Raw genomic sequence first — 23985 nt, 5'->3', positions numbered from 1 at the left:
CACCGGCTCCTTCTCCGTCTTTAGGACCGTGTGCACCAGGAGTCACTTTTTAAAGCTCTACACAAGTCAGAGATCCTCTGAAAGCTGTTTATTCATCAATCCTCTTTTCTAAGTGTCTCTTTGACCAGGAGTCACTTTCTAAAGCTCTAGATCCAAACAAAGCTTCTTTTAAAGCTCGATGCTGTCGACTCTACATTAAAGGTCCATGTTCACCTGGAGCCTCTCGACGTCCACGTGGCGCTCAGCATTAGATCTGTTTCACCTTCATGTTCTGGAGTCACACATTTTACAGACATGTTTGTGTTGGTAGATTATTTATCATTTATGAATCGTCTGTTCTGCTTCAGTCGTTTCTCCTCAAATCGTATGAAGAGGTTTTCTTTGTTTTTCTACTGGAGCAGATTGAGGAGGCCAACAGGTAAATATAAACCCATTAGACCACAGTGACAGCCTTGAACATCCATTCAATCCATTACAGACACACACAGACACACAAACACACACTGTGGGATGTTTAGGAGGAACAAGGTAATGGAGGATAAAGCTAAAGTCTGAACATCTGAACGACACAAGAGGAAGCACTTAATGTTTATTCACCTGCTGCAGTCGTCACTGTCACTGAGTCACAGCCATGCTTCAATATCTTAATCACAATATCAGATTCTATATATGTCTTTGAAAACATCAGATCCACATCATCATCACAATATTCACATAAATAAAATGTTCTTCTTTTGAACCGTTTTTCTTCACTGTAAAGAAAAATGTGTTTTATTAACACTGTTTATCAGCAGTAACGGAAACTGATGTACTATACTTATATTTAGAATAACACACACACACAACAACTGGTGCAAGGATTAGTGTCCCTCCTTTCACATTTGAGAGGGGGGGATGACCTCCAGACCAGATGTGTGGTTGTTTGTTCAATCAGTGTATTTATTTCACATTTATTTATTTAATGTTTATTGATGTCTATGTGAAAGTGGCAGCTGTGAAACATTTTTTTTAATTATGTGAACAAAGTTCTGTCTCATGTTGGAAGATCAGATTTTAAACAGTTACTTATGTTTTGAACTGATATTATTTATGGATGATCAGTAAATTCAGCTTTAGTTTAATTAAATTAATTTAAATGAAATGAAATGAAATGAAATTAAATTTATTTTAATTTAATTTAATTTAATTCTCTTCATCTTTAATTTGCCGCCATCTCATCGCCCCTACGTCTCAAACTACCCGCTCTTATTGGAGCATGCTCCACCAATCAGAGGCGTGGCCTGGTCTGCGCTGGATCCTTCAACCAATCAGCGCTGTGCTGTGGTTTGTTTGTGGAGAACGGAAGTGACGGATGAAACAAGTGATGAAGACAGGATGAAGAAACGAGTAGAAACAGAGAAACTGATGAACGAGTGTTCGGCTTGTTTCACTTTTAAAGAGACAAAGTTGATCCTGAGACGTGAAAAGCTGCTGCCGACAGCTAGCTGCGTGCTAGCATTAGCATTAGCCGACAGCTAGCTTCGAGCTAGCGTTAGCCGACAGGTAACTGCGCGCTCACATTAGCATTAGCGTTAGCCAAGCGGCGTGGTTTCACTTTCAGGGTGTTATATGTTTAATTATATGGTGAACTCGTCTTTAGCTCTGCAATTGTAAATGAAATCTTTCACTTATTTAATGTTTGTTTTCTCTTATTCGCACTTTGGATTTGTTGAATGATTATTTATCGTGTAAATGTAATTTAGTCTTTTAAAGAGGATAATTCTAACATTAACTTCATTTATACGTATTTATATAAATGCAGAATAGTAAACTTAAAGATATCTAGACTACAGCTTAAAGAGCAAAGGAGTGTTTCCCCCTTCTCTACTTCAGGAACACAATTATTTAGTGTTTTCTGTGATTGTATTTATTGAAATATTGATTCAGGTTGATAATATCAGAAGAACGTCTTTATAACCACAACGAACTTCAACTCGATGAATCCACTGGTTTTCATCTTCATAACAAAACAATGTGACGTCAGTGACTTTACTTCTCTGATGATCCAGAGGAGGGTCCGGCTGAGAAGCAGCGCCCTCTGCTGGATCTTTAGGCACACTACTGCAGTCAGGTTCTGGACTGTATTTTAAATCAGTTATTATTGGAGAACAAAGTTTGAATGAGCGTTTTAAATAAACTGCTGGTTTTAAAGTTTAAAAGTGATTTACTACAAACTGACTCAATGTTACTTCTCAATTCAATAGACTGAAGAAGAGACAAACGTGGAGGAGCCTTGACTCAGGACAGAGGATCCGTCTCTGAACATGCTGGGGACAGCTGGGGACTCTGCATTGTCCACACACTGACATGTTAAACATCATGACGCGGTGTGATACGTGTGATGGTCACAGACTTGTCATCTGGAGCTGTGCAGTGAAAACCAGGTTCCATTCAACACGAGGTGAGTATCTTTATGGTGAGAAGCTTCTTTAACAACCGATCGCTGGTCCAGCAGCTGCTACTGAACACTACATCAGTGATGATCTTCTGTTGCTTTTCCAGCTGACACAGAAGAACTGTGACAGAAACACTTCATCAACCAACATGAAGGAGTTCACACCAACACAGTCACGTCTTCATCTGGATCAGTTACAGAGACGACTCGTGATGTTCTACTTTATTTACATAGTAAACACATTCCTATAAAACCTTCCACTTCCTGTGAGATTCCCTTGGAATCGTCTTCACCACCTTCGAGTCCAGTGAAGGAAACCAACGTCAGCACAGGGGGATTCTGGGTATTGAAGTTTCAACTGGCCTCTTTCTTCTGAAAGACACAGGTGTGAACTGTCATTAGGTGCAGTTTGTCAGTGCAGCCGCAAGATGGCGCTCTGTCTCTGCCGATGTACTTCATTTGTGTCATCACATGTTACACGTGTGTGAAATACCCTTTACAACAGTAAAGACTCATTAATGCTACCGTTATATTGAGTCTGAACAGAAGCTCTACAGTCACATACATGTGGTGATACTGAGCTTGGTTCCATTGTTGATGCAGCTCGAAGGGATGTGTGAACTTTATGTGTGTGAAGACGCTTTGTTCAGGTTCAAGAAACTGTCCTCACAGATATGTAAATAATGAGTGTGTGTTGATGCTAATGAGACGAGAGGTTGATCCAGTTCTAGAGCATCAGGTGTTAACCACCTGTTTGTCAGTTTGCCTGCGGTCAGCTGAGTGTGAAACATCCGTAAAAACATCTGGAAACATCCGGAGCAAGTGAATGGATAAATTAAAGAAGGTGCTGAGTGGGCAGGAAGCGGGCGGGGACACGGAGGACCCCGGGGTCCTGGAGGTGAGTGCGGCTGCTAGCTGCTAGCTGTTAGCTGTTAGCATGTGAAGGAGAACACAGCTGTCAGTCACTGAGCCACTTGGTTGAATTTGACCTAGAATCATTTCATCTATTCAAATGTCAAAATATTGTGGACTTTAAAGTGATGATAAGGTTTTAAACTCATTTGACTCATTTGACTCATGAGTCAGTCTTTTTACAATGTCATGAAAATGTTTATGAAACCCATGCTGTTCACGTTATTACACGTAAGTAATGCAATAATAATATTAAGTGTTTTAAAGTTAAAACTAATCCCTGAAATAAACTGTTCTAATCTCACACTTTTCATTCATATCATGAGTCAAACTGAATGAAGTGAACTGGGACCAACCTTTGTCAATAATTGATTTGACCTGAAGCAGTTTGTCTGTGTAACCTCCACCTGATGATGTCATGTGTGCAGAGAGCCAATCAGGCGACGACGTTGGCCTGGGGCTCGAGGGTGAAGGGCTTCCTGGTCTTCTTCATACTGGGACTGCTCATCTCTTTACTGGTGAGTCAGTGAGGCTGTACCTCAATGGTACGCCTGTGGGTTTCCATGGTAACAGCATGGTCCTCTGTCCTCAGGCCACCTTCATGATGTGGATCCCGGGCTTCGGTCTCGCTGTGTTCGTGGTCTTCTACACGGTGGGAAACATCTGCGTCCTGGCCAGGTAACAACTCCAACACTCCTGGTGTCTCTCATGTTGTCTCTCCTGGTGTCTCTACTGGTGTCTCTCATGTTGTCTCTACTGGTGTCTCTCCTGGTGTCTCTCCTGTTGTCTCTCATGTTGTCTCTCCTGGTGTCTCTCCTGGTGTCTCTACTGGTGTCTCTCCTGGTGTCTCTACTGGTGTCTCTCCTGTTGTCTCTCATGTTGTCTCTACTGGTGTCTCTCCTGGTGTCTCTACTGGTGTCTCTACTGGTGTCTCTACTGGTGTCTCTCCTGGTGTCTCTCCTGGTGTCTCTCCTGTTGTCTCTCATGTTGTCTCTACTGGTGTCTCTCCTGGTGTCTCTACTGGTGTCTCTCCTGGTGTCTCTACTGGTGTCTCTCCTGGTGTCTCTCATGTTGTCTCTACTGGTGTCTCTCCTGGTGTCTCTCCTGTTGTCTCTCATGTTGTCTCTACTGGTGTCTCTCATGTTGTCTCTACTGGTGTCTCTCCTTGTGTCTCTCCTGTTGTCTCTCATGTTGTCTCTACTGGTGTCTCTACTGGTGTCTCTCCTGGTGTCTCTACTGGTGTCTCTCCTGGTGTCTCTACTGGTGTCTCTCCTGGTGTCTCTACTGGTGTCTCTCATGTTGTCTCTCATGTTGTCTCTCCTGGTGTCTCTCCTGGTGTCTCTACTGGTGTCTCTCCTGGTGTCTCTACTGGTGTCTCTCCTGGTGTCTCTACTGGTGTCTCTCATGTTGTCTCATGTTGTCTCTACTGGTGTCTCTCATGTTGTCTCTACTGGTGTCTCTCCTTGTGTCTCTCCTGTTGTCTCTCATGTTGTCTCTACTGGTGTCTCTACTGGTGTCTCTCCTGGTGTCTCTACTGGTGTCTCTCCTGGTGTCTCTACTGGTGTCTCTCCTGGTGTCTCTACTGGTGTCTCTCATGTTGTCTCTCATGTTGTCTCTCCTGGTGTCTCTCCTGGTGTCTCTACGGGTGTCTCTCCTGGTGTCTCTACTGGTGTCTCTCCTGGTGTCTCTACTGGTGTCTCTCATGTTGTCTCTCCTGGTGTCTCTCCTGGTGTCTCTACGGGTGTCTCTCCTGGTGTCTCTCCTGGTGTCTCTCCTGGTGTCTCTCATGTTGTCTCTCCTGGTGTCTCTCCTGGTGTCTCTCCTGGTGTCTCTACTGGTGTCTCTCCTGGTGTCTCTGCTGGTGTCTCTCCTGGTGTCTCTACTGGTGTCTCTCATGTTGTCTCTCCTGGTGTCTCTCCTGGTGTCTCTCCTGGTGTCTCTCATGTTGTCTCTCCTGGTGTCTCTACTGGTGTCTCTCCTGGTGTCTCTACTGGTGTCTCTCATGTTGTCTCTCCTGGTGTCTCTCCTGGTGTCTCTACGGGTGTCTCTCCTGGTGTCTCTCATGTTGTCTCTCCTGGTGTCTCTCCTGGTGTCTCTACGGGTGTCTCTCCTGGTGTCTCTCCTGGTGTCTCTCCTGGTGTCTCTCATGTTGTCTCTCATGTTGTCTCTCCTGGTGTCTCTCCTGGTGTCTCTCATGTTGTCTCTCCTGGTGTCTCTCCTGGTGTCTCACAGATAAAATAAGACAAAATATGTAAACAGTCAAATAAAAGATCAAATCAATAATGATTAGAAGTGAGAAACTACATTACCCATCATTCCCGGAGGCGTGTGCTGCCCTCCAGTGGTGTCAGTGGGAGTCACACCTGGTGTTGTGTTTCAGCATCATGTTCTTGGTGGGGCCGTGGCGGCAGCTGAGGACCATGTGCGCCAGAGAGCGAGCGCTGGCCACCATCCTGGTTCTGGTGAGAGAAACTCAAACTGGTTCAGTGTTTTCATTTCTGACTCATGAACGTTTCATCTGTACTTATTAGATATAAAACCCAGTTGTCTAGATGAACGTAGCTTCAGGTTTCACGTGTGTTCCTCTGCAGGTTTGTCTGGCGTTGACGCTCTGCTCGGCCTATTTGGTGAGAAACTAGAACCTCACAGCCAATCACAGACCTCGGTTTAGTTGTGATGTACAAATTGCTGCTGGAAACATTCATGTCAAGTTGTGTGTTAATGTTGTGAGTCATCATTATGAAGCCAAAGCATTTGTAGGATGTTCAACACAAGACTTTGTGTTGTTGATATGATGTCACTTCCTGTGTTAGAAAGCCCCGCCCACAGCTTCCTGTTTCCAGATGCTGTGTTGTAATGTCTCTCTCTCGCTCTCTCTCTCTCTCTCTCTCTCTTTCTCTCCAGTGGACGAATTTCACCCTCGCTCTGATTTTCTGTTTCCTCCAAGTTTTGGCTTTCACCTGGTATAATACACACACACACACACACACACGGCCCATCTGTCTCTGTGTTGTACCTGACAGCTGTGGTGTTTGTCACAGGTACGGCCTCTCATACCTCCCCTTTGCCAGGTAACACACACACACACATACAGGAGCTTGAATCTAAACTGAAATCATTGTGTAGTAACAGAACAAATACTCTCACAATATTTATCTACAGTTTTCACTCACAATTTTTTTGTGTCTTTCAGAGAATGCATCTTGAAATTCTGTTCAAGCTGCTGCTGCTGATCATCCGAGTCCGTCTAACCAATCAGCAAGCGGGATCTTCACCTTAAAGTTCTGTGCGTGTTACAGTGTTTGTTTACCTCCAGGACACGATCCCAGTTTGTCTCTCGATCCCAGTTTGTCTCTCGATCCCAGTTCGTCTCGTCTTCGTCTCATTTCACCACAAAAACTAAATGTTTTAGTTTTTGTGGTGAAATGAAACTGATCTGGATTCAGTTGGATCCTGGTTCTTACACCATATTTATATTTTAATGCAGCCGCACGTGTTGAAGAGGTTTTCATTTATAATCACCTGCTGTAATACATTAATTAATTACATGTGTATTAAATGTTGTAATGTATTAATGCATAGTATACAAACCTGTTTCCTGTTTGTTTCCTCTCTGTTTCCTGTTTGTTTCCTCTCTGTGCTTCCTGTTGGTTTCCTCTCTGTTTCCTTTTTGTTTCCTCTATGTTTCCTGTTTATTCCTGTTTGTTTCCTGTTTGTTTCCTCTCTGTGCTTCCTGTTTGTTTCCTCTCTGTTTCCTGTTTGTTTCCTCTCTGTGCTTCCTATTGGTTTCCTCTCTGTTTCCTGTTTGTTTCCTCTGTGTTTCCTGTTTGTTTCCTCTCTGTTTCCTGTTTGTTTCCTGTTGGTTTCCTCTCTGTGCTTCCTGTTTGTTTCCTCTCTGTTTCCTGTTTGTTTCCTCTCTGTGCTTCCTGTTGGTTTCCTCTCTGTTTCCTGTTTGTTTCCTCTGTGTTTCCTGTTTGCTTCCTCTCGGTTTCCTGTTTGTTTCCTCTCTGTGCTTCCTGTTTGTTTCCTGTTTGTTTCCTGTTTGTTTCCTCTGTGTTTCCTCTGTGTTTCCTGTTTGCTTCCTCTCGGTTTCCTGTTTGTTTCCTCTCTGTGCTTCCTGTTTGTTTCCTGTTTGTTTCCTGTTTGTTTCCTCTGTGTTTCCTCTGTGTTTCCTGTTTGTTTCCTCTCTGTTTCCTCTCTGTTTCCTCTCTGTTTCCTCTCTGTTTCCTCTCTGTTTCCTCTCTGTTTCCTCTCTGTTTCCTCTGTGTTTCCTCTCTGTTTCCTCTCTGTTTCCTCTCTGTTTCCTCTGTGTTTCCTCTGTGTTTCCTCTGTGTTTCCTCTCTGTTTCCTCTCTGTTTCCGCTCTGTGTCCTGTTTGTTTACTGTGTGTTTCCTGTTTGTTTCCTCTGTGTTTCCTCTGTGTTTCCTGTGTGTTTCCTCTGTGTTTCCTCTCTGTTTCCTCTCTGTTTCCGCTCTGTTTCCTGTTTGTTTACTGTGTGTTTCCTGTTTGTTTCCTCTGTGTTTCCTGTGTGTTTCCTGTGTGTTTCCTCTCTGTTTCCTCTGTGTTTCCTCTGTGTTTCCTGTTTGTTTCCGGTTTGTTTCCTCTCTGTTTCCTGGTTTTACATCTTTATTGTAAAGTTTTTGTTTTTATTCACACACAGTTTAACATTAGTTAAATGATTATTTGTGTCTGACTTACAGAAACAGTTTGTGCGACGTTGTTAAAACATTCATGTATTGAATGTGTCAAGTTTCTATAAAACACAATGTGACTGTTTAAGAGTCGAGCTGGTGTCAGATCAGATCTTTCTGTTGTGTTAAAAAGCAGCAAGTTGTGTAGTGAATTGTGTTCCCATGTTTACCTGCCCTCGTCATTAATGTCGTCTTTGTGCCTGTTAAGTCTGTAAAGCCTGTAAATCTCCACCGGCTGCTGATTAAAACACACACACACACAAACACACAGGTATCGTATGTCGCTGTGTGTTTGTGTGTGTGTGTGTGTTTCCAGATGTTGGATTTGACCTTTTCTCCATTACATGCTGGTCTGAGCAGCTCAGACGGTTTTCTCTTTTAAACTCGAGTCCTTGTTTCCTGTTTGTAAAAATCTGGATCTTCAGCTGAAAAACAACAAAACTGATCTGAGACCAAAACGTTTCCTTCGTCCACACGATGGAATGTTTTCACCGTTTTATATCAAAAACTCAAACGTAGTCGTACGATGCTCAAATATTTCAGGGTAACGTGCAGAGGTTTAAAATCGTGACTTAAAGCTGCAGTGACTTGTAAGTGAGCAGCAGCGCCCCCTGCAGACACGTGGTCATTACTCATTAGCAGGTGCCCTGCGATCCCACAGACCTCCACTAGGGGCAGTGTGTTTCTGTGTTTCTGTGTTTGAGTTGTGATCTTCAGCTTGGCTCTCTTCAGTTTTACCCTCCAGGACTGAGGCTGCTGTTTCCTGGTGAAGAAGTTTTCTTCTCACTGAATCCAGATGTTCGTAAAGGTTTTGGAATCCGTTTAAAAAAAGTTTTGTTGTTCTGCCTCAGATTGAATCTGTTTAATTCTCCGTGTTCATCGGACTTTGTTCCTCATGTGATTCATGATTTACAATCAGTGTAAATCTTATAATTAATCATCAGTTTAAGATGTTTTTATACCTTTTGTATGGATTCAACATAATTGACTTTGTTTGGTGTGTAGTGGTCGAGCGAGGAGCTTGATCAGTGAGAGAGAGAGTGGTCGAGCGAGGCTGTGTGTGTGATGGGGGGAGAGAGAGCTGCAGCGGGCTGTGGGCTCTGATTGTTTCTGATCAGTTGAAGCTTCACATCTGAAGAAAAGACTTCATTAGAATTAATCAACATTTTAATCATTCTTTGAATTTCTGGATTTTATTCACTTCACAGGTGAGCTCATTTTATTTTCATCTTTATTTGCTTGTAGGTTCTTATTTATCAGTTCACTGATAAATTGTAATTTGTATTTTATTAATAAATATACATTATATTCAATTCTGATATTGTAGATTTAAATATTGTTTGTGCCTCTTCATGACGTTGATGTTAAATTAAATGTTTGTTCTGAATTCACCACTGAAGTGAAGTCACCGCTGCTCCGTGCACCTGCAGGAAACGTTTACTATTCTTATTACAATATAAACTTCTGCATACCGGCTCGTTCATATTCACACGTTTAGATTTTAAACTGGTTTAGAAATATGCAAAAAAAAAATGTTTTGTCTGGATTTTATATTTTAACCGAATAGTGACTCAAACGTGGGAAAATTAATTATAATATATTTTGAAATATAACCTTGTTATAAAATGCGTAACGTGATCGTTTTCACTATCTCTAATATTTTTCCTTTAGCAGCTGAGTTTAATTTGACTAAAGATGAATTTGAGAAATGAATAATCTTCGAAGCAGAAATGTTAAAGTATAAATTTAGTTTTTTTTTTACTCTGTTAAAATGTTGAGCTGCGTCTCACACTGAAACAAACTAAATCTAATTCTAAGCAGAACTTGTATAAATAATAAAAATAACAGATTTTCAGTTAACAAATTGGATGAAGTTTTTCATCTGATGCAAAACAGGAAAGTGATTCAGCGGGAAAAGAAACATAATCTTTTGTTCTGTGATGAAACGAATAAAGTTTATTTAAAGGATTTTAATTTGATTGTCAAACTATTTATTTTAATTTCTGGAATTTTCAAGTAATCAGTGAAAATACATGAAACTTCTCTTCCTGCTTCCTGGAGACGGATCCGGACTCTGAACCAACACTTGAGTCTCTAAATGGAAAATTTTAATAAATCAAATATTTTTTAATATAAGGAAAGAAAAGCAGTGGATGTTTGTCAGCCATGTTTTCATTTCAACAAAAATGACCTCGACTTCTGCGTAACATTCTTCTGGTAATCTACTGCCACCTCCTGGTGGGTGAAGCTCGTTGTGGCCGAACTTTGATCAAACCTCAGAAGGATCAGAATCAGACGTCATGTGACTCAAGTTGTTAAAGATTCGTCATGTTTCCACGTTGTCTTTGTGTCTCTGTGTCTCTGTGTCTCTGTGTCTTTGTGTCTCTGTGTCTTTGTGTCCCTGTGTCTCTGTGTCTCTGTGTCCCTGTGTCTCTGTGTCTCTGTGTCCCTGTGTCTCTGTGTCTTTGTGTCTCTGTGTCTCTGTAACCCTGTGTCTCTGTGTCTCTGTGTCTCTGTGTCTCTGTAACCCTGTGTCTCTGTGTCTCTGTGTCCTTGTGTCTCTGTGTCTTTGTGTCTTTGTGTCTCTGTGTCTCTGTGTCTTTGTGTCTCTGTAACCCTGTGTCTCTGTGTCTCTGTGTCTCTGTGTCTTTGTGTCCCTGTGTCTCTGTGTCTCCGTGTCCTTGTGTCTCCAGATGAAGGTGGAGAGTTTACAGAAGGACAGCGAGTCGGTCTCTGTGTCTTCAGACCGGCCCGGTGGCGGCGGCAGCCCGGACTCGGCCCAGCGCTGCATGTCCCGGCTGCTGAGCGCCGTGGAGAGCGAGCTCCAGGCCGGGCGGGAGAAGGGCGACCCGACGGAGCGGGAGCTGAAGGTGGCGCTAGAGGACGGCGAGCTGTGGAGGAAGTTCCAGCAAATCACCAACGAGATGATCGTCACCAAGAACGGACGGTAACGGGTTCTGACCAATCCAACGTCCGGGTTCAAACCGAGCTCAACAAGGCGACTCGGGGGAGTTAGACGCAGAACTTACATGAACCGCTCAAAACATGTGACCTTTGACCTGTGAGCTTAAAACTTCATCATGACTGGCATAGATGAAACAAATATGAAATGAATCAAACAGAATTAAACTGTTTGATGACTTTCATATTTTAACCCTTTATTCCCTTTAGCTCTGACGGAACTGAACATTAACCATAAATGAACATGTCAAACTTTCATATTTCACAATCATAAATCTATATTAATATATAACTTTCATCTTTAGTATTTATATTATCTTATTGACTCTTTGTTTCCAATATTGTTTTTATGTATTTGAAGAGTGAATCAGTGACGTCACAAGTTAGACCCTAACCCTTTCATCGTTCTGCTCGAGAAAAGCTTGAGAATCATGAAAAGTAACTTTTCCTAAAGTTGTGTGTCATAATGAGACGTGTGTTGTGTTGCAGTCGCATGTTTCCCGTCCTGAAGGTCGGCGTCTCCGGCCTCGACCCCAGCTCCATGTACTCCTTCCTGCTCGACTTCGTGCCCGCTGACGACTGTCGCTGGAAGTTCGTGAACGGGGAGTGGGTGGCGGCCGGCAGGGCGGAGGGCCGCGGCGAGGGGCGGGGCCACGGCGGCATCTACATCCACCCCGACTCGCCGAACTTCGGAGCTCATTGGATGAAGGCGGCCGTGACCTTCAACAAGGTCAAACTCACCAACAAGGTGAACGGAGGAGGACAGGTAGGCTCAGCTGCTGCTGTGATGGAACCTTCATCTATTGTTCACCTGATGACACTGAAGCTCACACATCTTCCTCCTCCTCCTCCTCCTCCTCCTCTTCCTTAGCTGCTTCCTCCTCCTCCTCTTCCTCCTCCTTAGCTGCTCCCTCCTCCTCCTCCTCTTCCTCCTCCTTAGCTGCTTCCTTCTCCTCTCCTTACTCTTCTTCTTCTTTTTCTTCTCCCTCCTTCTCCTCTTCCTCGCTCTCTTCTTCCTCTTCTATCCATTATCCCTCTCTCCATGTCAAGAGCGTCTGTCCATCCTCCTCCTCCTCCTCCTTTATATTGTATTGGAGTGGGCGAGAGACCCTCACATCTAATTAGCCACTTCACTCGCTCTCCTCCCTCACTTCACCTGCTCGCCCCCTCGTTACCACGGGAACGGGATAAACAGCTCTTAATTGGCCGGCAGCAGTTTAATGCACTTCCTGTCGAGAGCCGTCCACCGGTCACACACACACACACACACACACACACACACACACACACACACACACACACACACACACACACACGTGCAGCACTACAAAATTGGCAGTAATGTTGTTTATATTTACCCCATTATCCCTGTGCAAACATCACACACAGACACACACACACACACACACACTCTGGCAGTGATGCAGAGTTGGAGCACCGAGCTCGACTATAATTAAATAATTGCTCAGCTTATTTGTACATTATGGTAATTATGTTTTTTTTATGTTTTCTATGTTTTTTACTGGGAAATTAATTTACCTCTCATGCTTCAGACGGGCGAGAGAGACAGAGAAGTAAACTCTATTTAAAAAAGAGCCCACACACACTCCAGCTAATGTGGGCACTGCCAGGCACACATACACACAGACACACAGACACAGACACACACACACACACACACACACACACACACACACACACACACACAGACACACAGACACACACACACACACACACACAAGGTAACATTTGAAGCCAGCCTCTCAATCTGAATAGAAAACTGTTTGTTTTTGTGTGTCTGCCTGGAGGACTGTGATTGGTTAATTGGGCCTTGTTAACTGGGGGTGGGGGGGGGGGGGTAACAGAGACACACTCAGAGGAATAATTTATCTTTGTATAAAGTTTCAGATCTGAGTTTACAACCAGCTGATCACAAATCAATAACTTTATATAGTTATGATCAATAATAATCTCCCTCTCTCCCTCCCTCTCTCTCTCTCTCTCTCTCTCACTCTATCTATCTATCGATCTCTCTCTTTCTCTCTCCCTCTCTCCCCCCTCCCTCCCTCTCTCCCTCTCTCTCTCTCTCCCTCTTTCCCTCTTTCCCTCTCCCTCTCCCTCTCTCTCTCTCTCCCTCTTTCCCTCTCCCTCTCCCTGTCTCTCTCCCTCTCTCCCTCTCCCTCTCCCTCTCCCTCCCTCCCTCCCTCCCTCTCTCAGATCATGTTGAACTCGCTCCATAAGTACGAGCCTCAGCTCCACATCGTCTGTGTCGGTTCTAACCATCGTCTGGTTTCTAACGTTTCCTTCAGAGAGACGCAGTTCATCGCTGTCACCGCCTACCAGAACGAGGAGGTACACACACACACACACACACACACACACACACACACACACACACACACACACACACACACACACACACACACACACAGAGTAAGTGATGAATCAGGCATTAATTGCTCTTGATCTGATATTGGTTTCATTAAATGTTGTTTTTCAGATCACTGCTCTGAAGATCAAACACAACCCGTTTGCTAAAGCCTTCCTGGACGCCAAAGAGAGGTACAATCAATCAATCAATCAATCAATCAATCAATCAATCAATCAATCAATCAATCAAATTGTATTTGTATAGCCCATATTCACAAATTACAATTCATCTCATACGGCTATAACAGGGTGAGACATCCTCAGCAAGAGTCAGGACAAACTACTAAAAACCTTTTAACAGGTAAAAGTACGTAGAAGCCTCAGAGACACATGTGAGGACCCGTCTCCCAGGACGGACACAAGTCAACAGATGTCAAGTGAAGGAAAACATCATCAAGATTAAAGCCCGTCACATGACTTTAATATGTTGGGTTCATAATTCAGGGCCTGACCCCCCCCCCCCCCCCCCCCCCACACCCCGATGAGTGAACGTACAGTGGATAAGATCACGATTCTATAACATATTAAACTATACACGCTACTTTGACAAGAGGGAAGAATCTGAGTATCTCCTCCTCCAGCGTGTTGACAGATTCCAGCAGTCAGGATCTGGAAACACACACTAGTCGCATTTCTCACCAGGACACAATAGGAAGTTAGCATTAGCAGCTACGATCTCCACTCATTTGAAGAGATGGTGTCAGAGGACACACACAAACACACACAGACACACACAGAGTGATAGCGTTTGATTTGTCCTCCTCAGGAACCCGGGTGGACGGAGTTTACCAGACTCGTCAGAGTGTCGAGTTTCTGGGATTCAATCCTGTGAGTCAACAAACTTTCATATTATACACAAAACAAACAGAGGTTATTTATATGTCATGTATTAATAAACAATGAGCAATACATCATATAAACATATATAAAACATTTAATAGTGATTAGAATTGTATGTGTGTATAAATTAAAAACATATATTACATCTTTTTAGAGTCAGTGGTTAGTCATATTTTAGATATAGTTATATAAAAAAATCAAATTTTACAATACAAATTCAATTCTCATTCATAATTTGAATTGATTTCACATCTGTGTGTGTGTGTGTGTGTGTGTGTGTGTGTGTGTGTGTGTGTGTGTGTGTCAGGCTGGTCGTTGTGTTCAGCTGGAGGAGGCGGGGCTTTCCCTTACGGCAGTAGCCTCCCACTGACATCACATCATCACCATGGTTACAAACACCACGGTTACCCGGGGCGACACGCCCCTTACCCCCCCGCCAACCTGCCAGGCCACGCCCACTCCACAGGTCTCTCTTCATCGTGAGGTTGTGTAGAATCCAGTTGTAGAGTTGAGTTTACACTTTAACCTGAGAGTGACGTCTGACTGCAGGTGTCCCGGTGCTGGACGGAGGCAGCAGCGCCCCCTGTCGGCTGACCTCTTCCTCCTCTCTCACCCTGACCAGCTCGTCTTCATCATCTCAGCCTCCTCATCAGAACTCCAGGTGAGGCCCCGCTCATTGCCTTATATGGTCAATGTGACATTACCTCATGAACTCAGGTAAATCCCTCTGCTAGCTAACCGTTAGCATCATTAACACGTGCTGGTGTTCAGTCAGTATCCGTGTCCCTGGACGGTTGGATGCAGTGAGCTAAGCCCATCCCACCAACCATGCAACGCTTTCCATGGACCAATCAGCAGCGAGAGTCATATGCAGCATCGAGTGGGCGTTCCTGGCTGGCCGGCTGGCCCCACCCATTCCTTCTGAGGAGGGATGTGATTGGTCGAATAGTAAACCGCTGGTTACTAATGATCACTGAGTATTAACAGCCCTGTCGTTTTACAAGCCATTGACGACTGCTGGCTCCTCCCATCTGTGTTTGGCTCCATATCCACGTGTTCTTCTATGTTGATGGCTATTTTGACTGCTGGCGATTTGCAGCTGTTTGTTATTATCTTTGAAATTCACAGACGACTATAACAAACTCATGTTTCCCCCGATGAGTCGATGCATAACTACCGTCTGCTGCTGGTGGCAGCTCCTCGTAACCTCTGGTTATATTTGGTCACTTATACCGGAGTGTTAATAGAATTTAATGGCCACTAGTTTTAAATATTTTATGTAAATATTCAGTTATTAAATGAACACACTTATTTTGTAAAAAGTACTAATTAATAATGGTTAGTTCCGATCCAGATTCTTTGACACCCTCTGTAATGTGGTGGTATTATGGCGCCCCCTGGTGTTGTCATAAGGGATGAGCCAAGTTGTTGTCTTTATTTAAATGTCTGCATGTGTGTGTTGTTGTGTGTTCGGTCGTGTTTGAAGAAGTATTATTCTATAAAAACATGTTTTTCGTCCAGGTTTGTTCTTTGTTTGTTTGTTGTTGTTTCTCGACTTCTTAATATTTCTGAAAATCAGAAATAAAAAAATAAAAAAATCTAGAACAACAGTTTTGATTCAAATCTTCAATTTTCTGACTGAACTTCTTTTCATTGTTTGTTGATGTTTACAACTTGTATGTGACACTGTGTCAATAAAGGTTAAAATGACGTTGACATTCAAACTTAACATGTTGAATTCAGACAACATGAACCTAAATGCAACGGAAAACACTTTTTATCGATTAACAAGTAAAAAAAAAATATATATTCTATGAACGTAGTTCTTCTTTAGTTGAGACTTATTTTTGAAAAGGGCATCGTCTTATTTTGAAATGTGATCGGAAGTGCCCCTCACTGACCCGGATGTATTTGCTGTGAATCGTGTGTAAACTTCCTGAGAGAAAAGTGAGTTCACGAGCTGTGTCTGGATTAAAGCGATAAATTAACAACAAGGTAATGTTTTTATTTAATTGACCATTAATTCGTCTCTTTGCTTTCATGTTTCTAAAACCACTTTACCTCCGGTTTCTACCGGAAGTTGGTGAAATCAAAGTCTAACGTGTTAGCATGTCACTTAGCATGATACACATCGTCTGTTTCTCATTTTAGAAAAATACAAATAAAGTCTCCTCCAGTTTATTCACGTTCTGATAAACTGATCTTTCAGTTAACGTTGTTTTAAAGATGAACTCGTTTCTGTCGATGTTTGATCAATGAGACAAAGTGAAATGATTCATGTCTGTATTAGTTATTAATAATTCATGTTTACAGTTGAACCACAGGTCGAGTGTGCAAATACATAATAAATAATTACGATGAAAGAAGTATAATGAGGAGTGATGTAGGTGAAGCTTTTATACATCAGAGTAAATAACAATAAATAGTCTGAGCCTTATTCTGAAGATAAAGAATATAAAGATAAAAGTAATACAACTACTACAACAGTCAAATGGTGATAGTACCAATTCAATTCTAGTGAGTATTCATAAGAGTATTTCTTTTGATAATTGAAAGTTATTGAACAGTTGAAGTTGATTTGATGTGTTTCTGTTCTCAGGTGGAAGCAGCAGCAGGAAGTTATGGCTCATATCACCATCAACCAGTACCTGCAACAGGTGACCTCTGACCTCTGACCTCACTGACCTCTGACCTGAAATCAGCTCTGACCTCTGTGTGGTCATTTCTCTGCAGGTGAACGAAGCCATCGAGAACCACGAGGGTTCGTTCTGTGCGGAGCTGCTCTCCTTCAAACATCCGCATGTGGCCAACCCGCGGCTGCAGGTGAGGCCCCGCCCACTCAGGTCCACACTCACTGCTGCCAGGATACGGCCTCACGTGTGTGTCTGTGTGTGTCTGTGTGTGTCTGTGTGTGTCTGTGTGCGTCTGTGTGTGTCTGTGTGTGTCTGTGTTTTCAGCTGGCCAGTCCAGAGGACAAGTGTCAGCAGGTGTTGGAGCCGCCGTACGACGAGATGGTCGCAGCTCATCTCAGGTTCATCACTGTGTTGATGTTTGATTATTGACTCTCCTTTGATTGACATGTGGGAGGGGCAATTCTAGAGTAGATGGGGAGAAATCCTCATTTCTGATTGGCTGAAGATTGGCTGCTAATGAGAAGAGTGTGTTTCAGGTGCACCTACGCTGTGGCCAATCACGACTTTGTTGAGGCCTACAAGTTCCAGACGCTCGTCGTTCAATATCCTTCATGATGAACTCACACACACACACATACACACACACACACATACACACACACACACACACACACACACACACACACACACACACACACACACTAATCTTTCTCCATCAGTCGATCAGCCCCCAATAATCAATCAGTCCTGCTCCTTAACCAAGCACGTCCTTCCTGAGAGCCTTCCAGTCGCACAAAGAAGAGAACTGGTGAGTTGAAGCTGAGATGAACACGTTGACAGTGAACGCATCCTCACTGTGTCTGTTGTGTGTTCAGGGCTCTGCCTGTGATGTTCGCTGTCACTCTGGATCTCAGGATTTTCGCCAACAACGTAAGAAACTGAAGTGTTTAAAGTGTCACGTTATTACTCAGATAATATGGACAAATATATGAAAATACGTTATTTTTGACATATTTAAACCTCTTTTAAACATAACGTGTGTGTGTCTGTCTGTGTGTATGTGTGTGCAGGCTGAGCAGCAGCTGCAGAAGAAGGGTAAAGGTCAACCTGGTGAGATGTTGGAGAAAGCAGCAGAACAGTTGATGAGCTGCTTCAGAGTGTGTGCCAGTGACAAGTCAGTACACACATACACCCACACACACACACACATACATACGGACACACACACGTTGACCGGCTGATGATTGTGTTGTGGTCTTCATGTTGTAGTCGTGCAGGTATAGAGGATTCTAAGAAGTGGGGGATGATGTTCCTGAGTAACCAGCTCTTTAAGATCTACTTCAAGGTCAGAACTCAGGAGAAGTGATGATGGAAGATGATTGATGGATGATTGATGGATGGTGGATGACTGATGGATGGTGGATGATTGATGGATGGTGTATGATTGATGTGTGGATGATTGAAGCTGATGATTGATCGATGTGTCTGCAGATCAATAAGCTGCACCTGTGTAAACCTCTGATCAGAGCCATCGACAGCTCCAACCTGAAGAACGACTACAGTCCTGCTCAGAAGGTCACGTACAAATACTACGTGGGCCGCAAAGCCATGTTCGACAGCGACTTCAAACCAGGTGAGGCTCCAACAACCTGCTGGCTCTCCTGACTGCAGTACTCTGCAGTACTCTGCAGCACTACACCACATGTGACATGTTTAACACACACATTTGTGTTATTTATTACATGGGGATGTAAAGTGAAAGTGTCTCTGTTGTTCAGCGGAGGAGTTCCTGTCGTTCGCCTTCCACCACTGTCATCGCTCCAGTCAGAAGAACAAGAGGATGATTCTCATCTACCTGCTGCCCGTCAAGATGCTGCTGGTCACTACGGCGAAGCACCACTGTCACAGCACCGTTTACACCTGGTCCAGTATGTCTCAGTCCAGGTTCACACGGGTTCGGATCTCAGTCTGACGCAGGTTCTCTGGTGTTTCAGGGTCACATGCCGACTCACCAGCTGCTCAGGAAATACGACCTGATGCAATTTGTGGACGTCACCAAAGCTGTGAGGTGAGCGGAGGTTTGTGGTGACACAGGAAGTGACATCGTGGTGTCAGGTGATCAGTCATGTGACCTGTGTGTTTGTTAGCGAGGGGAACCTGCTGCTGCTGAACGAAGCTTTGTCCAAACACGAGACGTTCTTCATCCGCTGTGGAATCTTCCTCATCCTGGAGAAGCTCAAGATCATCACCTACAGGAACCTCTTCAAGAAAGTGTGAGTTTCTGATTTCTCTGCTCGAGCCTCTTTCAGGTTGTGGTTGGGTCTTTGGGTTCCTCCTGACCTCTGACCTCTGTGTGCAGGTATCTGCTGCTGCGGACTCACCAGCTTCCTCTGGACGCCTTCCTGGTGGCGCTGAAGATGATGCAGGTGGAGGACGTGGACATCGACGAGGTGCAGTGTCTCCTGGCCAACCTCATCTACATGGTGAGGACGCACACGGTCACATGATCACACAGCTCCACAGTCAGAGGGAATTGAAGACAGGAAGTGGACAATCATTAAATCTTGTTCCTGTTTCCTGTTTCCTGTCAGGGTCACATCAAAGGTTACATTTCCCATCAGCACCAGAAGCTTGTGGTCAGTAAACAGAATCCATTCCCGTCTCTCTCCTCCGTCTCCTAGACGTCATTACCCACAATCCCCTCTGGCTGCGACGCTCCACTAACTCACCTTGAAACCTTTTTTTATTTTGTACTGTGAAACTGTTGAATAAAGCCGATGCTGGTTTGTTGAGTGTGAATCGATTATTGGGCAGCGACTGGTTTAGAGACACAAGACATTTTATTCTTATCGAGTTTTTCTTCAGTCACATTTTAATATTTTGACTTTTCTACTTTACAGATGTTAAATAAACAAAAACTGAGAATTTACATTAAATAAAATTGAGTTTTTTCAGGTCAAAAAGAAAAAAAAGATTTTCACAAACTCACGTTTTTTTATTCAGTTTGAATTTTTCATCAATAATAATTCACATATTAATGTTTAATAATGTATGACTCGGAGTGAGGCGTGAGGGTTCAGCCTGACGAGGGATTGACAGGAAGTTGAAGTTCCTGCTTCACATTAAACATGTTTCAATCAATTAAAAGTCTCTATTTATTCGTTATAATTTATTCGGAATTTTAACTATTTAATATTTTCACCTGCATTAGTCAAGTTGTTAGTAAAGATGAATCTTTTGAAGAAAACCAGCTCATCAGCTGAGCGTTTCAAAGATGGTGCAGTTTTAGCGAGTTGTTAGCGAGCTGCTGGCGAGCTGTTAGCGAGTTGCTAGCGAGTTGTTAGCGAGTTGCTAGCGAGTTGCTAGCGAGCTGTTAGCGAGTTGCTAGCGAGTTGCTAGCGGGACTCTGGATAATGGTGGACTTGAGGCGTCATTCGATTCTCGGCCGCCTCCAGACTGGGTTTGATCCAGGTCAGGTAGCGGGACAGTTTCGTGAACACGAGGCTGTCGCTGGCTGCGGGAGTCGAGATCATCAGCCCGGTCAGAAACGCCGTCCCCCGGTCCACCGTGGCGACGGGCGATCCTGGAAACGGTCCGCTGCTACGCCTGCCGCCGCCGCCGACCTCTGACCTCGAACCAGCGTCTGATCCTGAAGGCGTCGGATCGTCACTATTCAAACTGCTGCTGTTTTTAAATGTGGCTCCGACTGGCGCCCCCTGGTGTCCACCATGACTGTAGGGATTCTGGCGGCCATTTTCCTTCCTCACAGGTCGTTCCTGCCTCCTGTCCATTAAAGGGCCGATCTCGTGTGGCTCCGCCTCCTGGACGCTGCGCCGCCGCATGCAGAACATCTTGTTGCTGATTGGCCGCTGGCCGCTTGCTGCAGCGCGACACTCGTCCAGCGTCAGGTAGACCAGCTCCTGGTTCCCGGCTACGCCCGTCCTCCCAGAATGCATCAGGATGTTTTCGCTGAAGTCCTTGGTGGGCAGGCAGAGGTGGAGGAGGGAGGGGCCAAAGCGCAGGGGGCGGGCCAGCTCCAGGAGGGCGAGGTCGTTGTCATGGTGATCTAATCGAAAAAGGTTATGGATCTTCAGATCTCGGAGGGGGAGGAGCCTGTTGCCTAGGAGACCAGGGACAAGAAGTCAAAATACAAAACCTCACTGTGCTTTTATTGTGAAGACAGAGCTGCCCCTTCACAATAAATGTCTCATCTCAAATAATATTTCATGACTTGACTGAAAATAGATGTGGACAGTTGACATACGTTTTATATTATATATTAAACATATCAGTGTATCATAAACGATATATTAATATATTTATCACTTTGTCACACTGTCCACTTGCTTCTGGCCACATTACTTGTTCTGATGCAGTTTTCTAGTGTTGGTTCAAGTTTCTCACCGGCGAGCACGCGGAGGTCGGACGCTCGCGGTTCAGATCCCGAGTCGAGCACGAGGCAGCGGGCGGCGGTCAGGATGGAGCGCCGCCCCAGCACCGCGCCCCCACACAGCTCCGCCCCCCGACTGTTCAGCACCGTCACCTGGAGGCGGAACACAAACGCACCACAGGAGCTCGACTGTTACAGGTACACACACACATACAGACACACACACACACACAAACACACACACAGACACGTGACCCGGTAACGTTTCGCAGGAAGGGTTACCCATCATGCATTGTGTCCGGACCAGCATGCATTGTGTTAAGTCAGAGCCGCATCAAGTTGAGCTGAAACCTTGCTGTGATTGGCCGATGGGATCTCACCTGCCAGGGACAGTTTCCATGACAGGACGTAGACGTGGTCGCGTTGCCAGGAAGTCGTCCGCAGGGAAACGCCCCTGAGGAAACATGGACGTGGTTATGTCCCCAGTTTGACCTGGACACGTTAACGTGTGTGCGTGTGTGCGTGTGGGCGGGGGGGGGGGGGCACCTTCAGGCACGCAGCTGCGCCGGTCGGTCTGTAGTTTGAATCCCTTGGTGCAGGAGCAGGTGAAGGAGGGGGCGTGGTGGGTCAGCGTGCAGGTCTGGTGACAGGCGGTCGGACCGCCGGTCGGACATTCTGCACCTGAACACGTTCAGCACAGGGTTGCCACGGATACGACTAATGAAAAGTCCCCTCAAGTGGAGGCGGGGCTAGTTGAACAGTGGGTGTGGTCTGACCTGGTGCGTAGACTTGCAGCGCGGTGGCCGGGAGTCGTTCTGCGTCCCACTGGTCACAGTGGGTTCCTGAGAAGGGGGCGGGGCAGGAGCACTGGAACCCGCCCACTAGGTCGGTGCAGTTTCCTGAGTGGAGGCAGGGGTTGGGCTCGCACTGATCCCCGTCTGTCAATCAAACAATATCACTCAGAAGAAGCCACAAATGATTGACAAGATGGAACAAACTTTAGTATCGGTCATATCATCATTATTTGATCGAGTACGTTCATAATTCAATCAGTCATTCTGCAATTTGTATTTGTTTTTAATATCTTGAAATAACCAATGACATGTTTATATCTTTTGTTTATTCTTTAAAAGTAATTTAAATGAATTGTGTTCTAGACCAAAATAAAGAAAAGGAATAAATGTAAATCAATAAAAGACAATAATCTGTCTATTGTACTTTTTCAAATCCCAAGTGTAAATTTATTGATAATTTCCTTTTTTAAATTCTATTAATGTCGTTTAAATTGATAGTTTTTATTTGTAAAATTCAATTGAATCTTTTATTTAAATACAGTTGTATGTGACATTTAGTAGATTGTTTAGTTTGTCCGTATAAAAAGTTTTATTTTGACGTGCCTTCCTGCAGCGTGGAGCCTGAACTCTCACCGTAGTAAAGAGTCCAGAAGGAGTTCTGTGAAGAATCAGAGTCCAGTTAGAACCGGGTTCCTTTAGGACCTCGTAATGATATATCATAAAGATGAATGATCTTTGTAGTAACCGACCGTCTTCTCTGTGTCTTCGAAACATTCCCGCGCCTCCTCGAAGCTGCAGCGCTCCTCGTAGCACTCCCTCTCCAGGTTCCCCGGCAGAACCTCCTCCACACGCAGCCAGTTGGCCCGTCGGGTTCTCAGCAGAACGTGATGCGCCTGCGGAGCCCGAAGGAAAACTGACAGCAGGGCCACACATGAGAACCTCGCTAGCTATCACTTAACTTATTTTTATCATTTATATTTGATATCACGTCATAATCATAATTTACTATCATATGAAGACAGAAATAATTCATATATATTATATATTTGTATAACTTGTGATATGAAAAGTCAGAATTAGTTTCTACTACAAACACGTTGAATCTGAATTAACACAATTTAAAAACCATCACTGACATGAGTCATAAAATGTTTCCCACACTGACAAAGTCTATGAATCAACAGCAGATGTTCGATGTGACTGCTTCAGTCTCGTTGGTCGACAGGTCGTCACTTCAGCTCCGTGAAACATCAAACAGTCGGTTTCTAGAAGAACGTGAACAGGTCAGAGGTCAGAGGTCAGAGGTCATACCTTGTCCTTGGATGAGAACCTGAAGGAAGCAGACGAGGAAACAAAGAGCGAGAACTGACGCTCGACAACAAACCGACATGATGCTGGTGTCCGCCATGACACTGATCTCACTGCACACACACACACACACAGACACACACAGACAGACACACACATAGAGACACACACAGAGAAACAAACAGACAGACACACACACAGAGACACAGAGAAACTATCAGACAGACACACTGAGACACACACAGAGAAACAAACAGACAGACACACACACAGACTCACAGAGACCCACAGAGACACACACAGAGACACACACAGACAGACACACACATAGAGACACACACAGAGAAACAAACAGACAGACACACACAGAGACACAGAGAAACTATCAGACAGACACACTGAGACACACACAGAGAAACAAACAGACAGACACACACACAGACTCACAGAGACCCACTCACAGAGACACACACAGACAGAGACACAGACACAGTAGAAAGGAACATGTTGGTGCGTTTGCTTTAAATCTCAGTTTTCGGTCAAAACAGTAAAATTTGAGTCACTTTTTGAATCTTGAGTTCTTATGAAACCG

General features: G+C 44.3%; 4 protein-coding genes across 8 annotated transcripts; 3 read left to right on the top strand and 1 right to left on the bottom strand.

The window, feature by feature from the left end:
* Positions 1 to 1374: 1374 nt before the first annotated feature.
* On the top strand, positions 1375 to 6676 carry LOC133933329 (vesicle transport protein SFT2B-like). Of its 2 annotated transcripts, XM_062380354.1 has the most exons (11): positions 1375 to 1542; positions 2244 to 2440; positions 2542 to 2819; positions 3196 to 3332; positions 3775 to 3864; positions 3939 to 4024; positions 5727 to 5808; positions 5938 to 5973; positions 6251 to 6309; positions 6388 to 6417; positions 6540 to 6676. In XM_062380354.1, exons 4-11 carry the CDS (start codon positions 3261 to 3263, stop codon positions 6577 to 6579), a joined length of 495 nt encoding a protein of 164 aa, XP_062236338.1. In that variant the 5' UTR covers positions 1375 to 1542; positions 2244 to 2440; positions 2542 to 2819; positions 3196 to 3260; the 3' UTR covers positions 6580 to 6676. The 2 variants fall into 2 exon arrangements, with proteins under 2 accessions (XP_062236338.1, XP_062236336.1); XM_062380352.1 differs by lacking the exons at positions 2542 to 2819; positions 3196 to 3332.
* A 2446-nt stretch (positions 6677 to 9122) lies between these two features.
* On the top strand, positions 9123 to 15839 carry LOC133933314 (T-box transcription factor TBX19-like). Its single transcript, XM_062380328.1, has 9 exons — positions 9123 to 9245; positions 10731 to 10984; positions 11488 to 11764; positions 13216 to 13350; positions 13499 to 13560; positions 14195 to 14256; positions 14576 to 14734; positions 14818 to 14929; positions 15040 to 15839. Exons 2-9 carry the CDS (start codon positions 10731 to 10733, stop codon positions 15191 to 15193), a joined length of 1215 nt encoding a protein of 404 aa, XP_062236312.1. The 5' UTR covers positions 9123 to 9245; the 3' UTR covers positions 15194 to 15839.
* Positions 15840 to 16172: 333 nt separating this feature from the next.
* Positions 16173 to 19687, top strand: pcid2 (PCI domain containing 2). The gene is made up of 15 exons (XM_062380329.1): positions 16173 to 16263; positions 16868 to 16925; positions 17002 to 17091; positions 17226 to 17299; positions 17438 to 17503; positions 17668 to 17709; positions 17777 to 17831; positions 17972 to 18075; positions 18171 to 18246; positions 18393 to 18534; positions 18680 to 18780; positions 18896 to 18969; positions 19049 to 19174; positions 19261 to 19384; positions 19493 to 19687. Exons 2-15 carry the CDS (start codon positions 16890 to 16892, stop codon positions 19580 to 19582), a joined length of 1200 nt encoding a protein of 399 aa, XP_062236313.1. The 5' UTR covers positions 16173 to 16263; positions 16868 to 16889; the 3' UTR covers positions 19583 to 19687.
* Positions 19688 to 19722: 35 nt separating this feature from the next.
* prozb (protein Z, vitamin K-dependent plasma glycoprotein b) lies at positions 19723 to 23879 on the bottom strand. Of its 4 annotated transcripts, none has more exons than XM_062380310.1 (8): positions 23397 to 23879; positions 22835 to 22998; positions 22689 to 22743; positions 22068 to 22229; positions 21838 to 21972; positions 21672 to 21745; positions 21306 to 21480; positions 19723 to 21021 (listed from the first exon to the last, which is right to left on the bottom strand). In XM_062380310.1, exons 1-8 carry the CDS (start codon positions 23491 to 23493, stop codon positions 20297 to 20299), a joined length of 1587 nt encoding a protein of 528 aa, XP_062236294.1. In that variant the 5' UTR covers positions 23494 to 23879; the 3' UTR covers positions 19723 to 20296. The 4 variants fall into 4 exon arrangements, with proteins under 4 accessions (XP_062236294.1, XP_062236295.1, XP_062236296.1 ...); XM_062380311.1 differs by having other exon boundaries at positions 22719 to 22743; positions 23397 to 23878; XM_062380312.1 differs by having other exon boundaries at positions 21306 to 21444; positions 23397 to 23877.
* Between the last annotated feature and the right edge of the window lie 106 nt (positions 23880 to 23985).

Source organism: Platichthys flesus, chromosome 22 (assembly GCF_949316205.1).
Source record: "Platichthys flesus chromosome 22, fPlaFle2.1, whole genome shotgun sequence".
NCBI lineage: Eukaryota > Metazoa > Chordata > Actinopteri > Pleuronectiformes > Pleuronectidae > Platichthys > Platichthys flesus.
The sequence above is the reverse complement of the archived record's forward strand: the minus strand, read 5'-3'. Positions and strand labels throughout refer to the sequence as shown.

Bases quoted from the DNA above. Each gene is read 5' to 3' on its own strand.
- LOC133933329 (XM_062380352.1), top strand. From the start codon at position 2,347: ATGTTAAACATCATGACGCGGTGTGATACGTGTGATGGTCACAGACTT. The intron at 2,441-3,774 runs GTGAGTATCTTT...TCATGTGTGCAG, and splicing joins CAGGTTCCATTCAACACGAG to AGAGCCAATCAGGCGACGAC. The intron at 6,310-6,387 runs GTATAATACACA...TGTTTGTCACAG, and splicing joins CAAGTTTTGGCTTTCACCTG to GTACGGCCTCTCATACCTCC.
- LOC133933314 (XM_062380328.1), top strand. From the start codon at position 10,731: ATGAAGGTGGAGAGTTTACAGAAGGACAGCGAGTCGGTCTCTGTGTCT. The intron at 11,765-13,215 runs GTAGGCTCAGCT...TCCCTCTCTCAG, and splicing joins AGGTGAACGGAGGAGGACAG to ATCATGTTGAACTCGCTCCA. The intron at 13,561-14,194 runs GTACAATCAATC...TGTCCTCCTCAG, and splicing joins TTCCTGGACGCCAAAGAGAG to GAACCCGGGTGGACGGAGTT.
- pcid2 (XM_062380329.1), top strand. From the start codon at position 16,890: ATGGCTCATATCACCATCAACCAGTACCTGCAACAG. The intron at 17,832-17,971 runs GTAAGAAACTGA...ATGTGTGTGCAG, and splicing joins TCAGGATTTTCGCCAACAAC to GCTGAGCAGCAGCTGCAGAA. The intron at 18,535-18,679 runs GTGAGGCTCCAA...TCTGTTGTTCAG, and splicing joins CGACAGCGACTTCAAACCAG to CGGAGGAGTTCCTGTCGTTC.
- prozb (XM_062380310.1), bottom strand. From the start codon at position 23,493: ATGGCGGACACCAGCATCATGTCGGTTTGTTGTCGAGCGTCAGTTCTC. The intron at 22,999-23,396 runs GTATGACCTCTG...CCCTGCTGTCAG, and splicing joins GGTTCTCATCCAAGGACAAG to TTTTCCTTCGGGCTCCGCAG. The intron at 21,973-22,067 runs GTCAGACCACAC...GAACGTGTTCAG, and splicing joins GCTGCAAGTCTACGCACCAG to GTGCAGAATGTCCGACCGGC.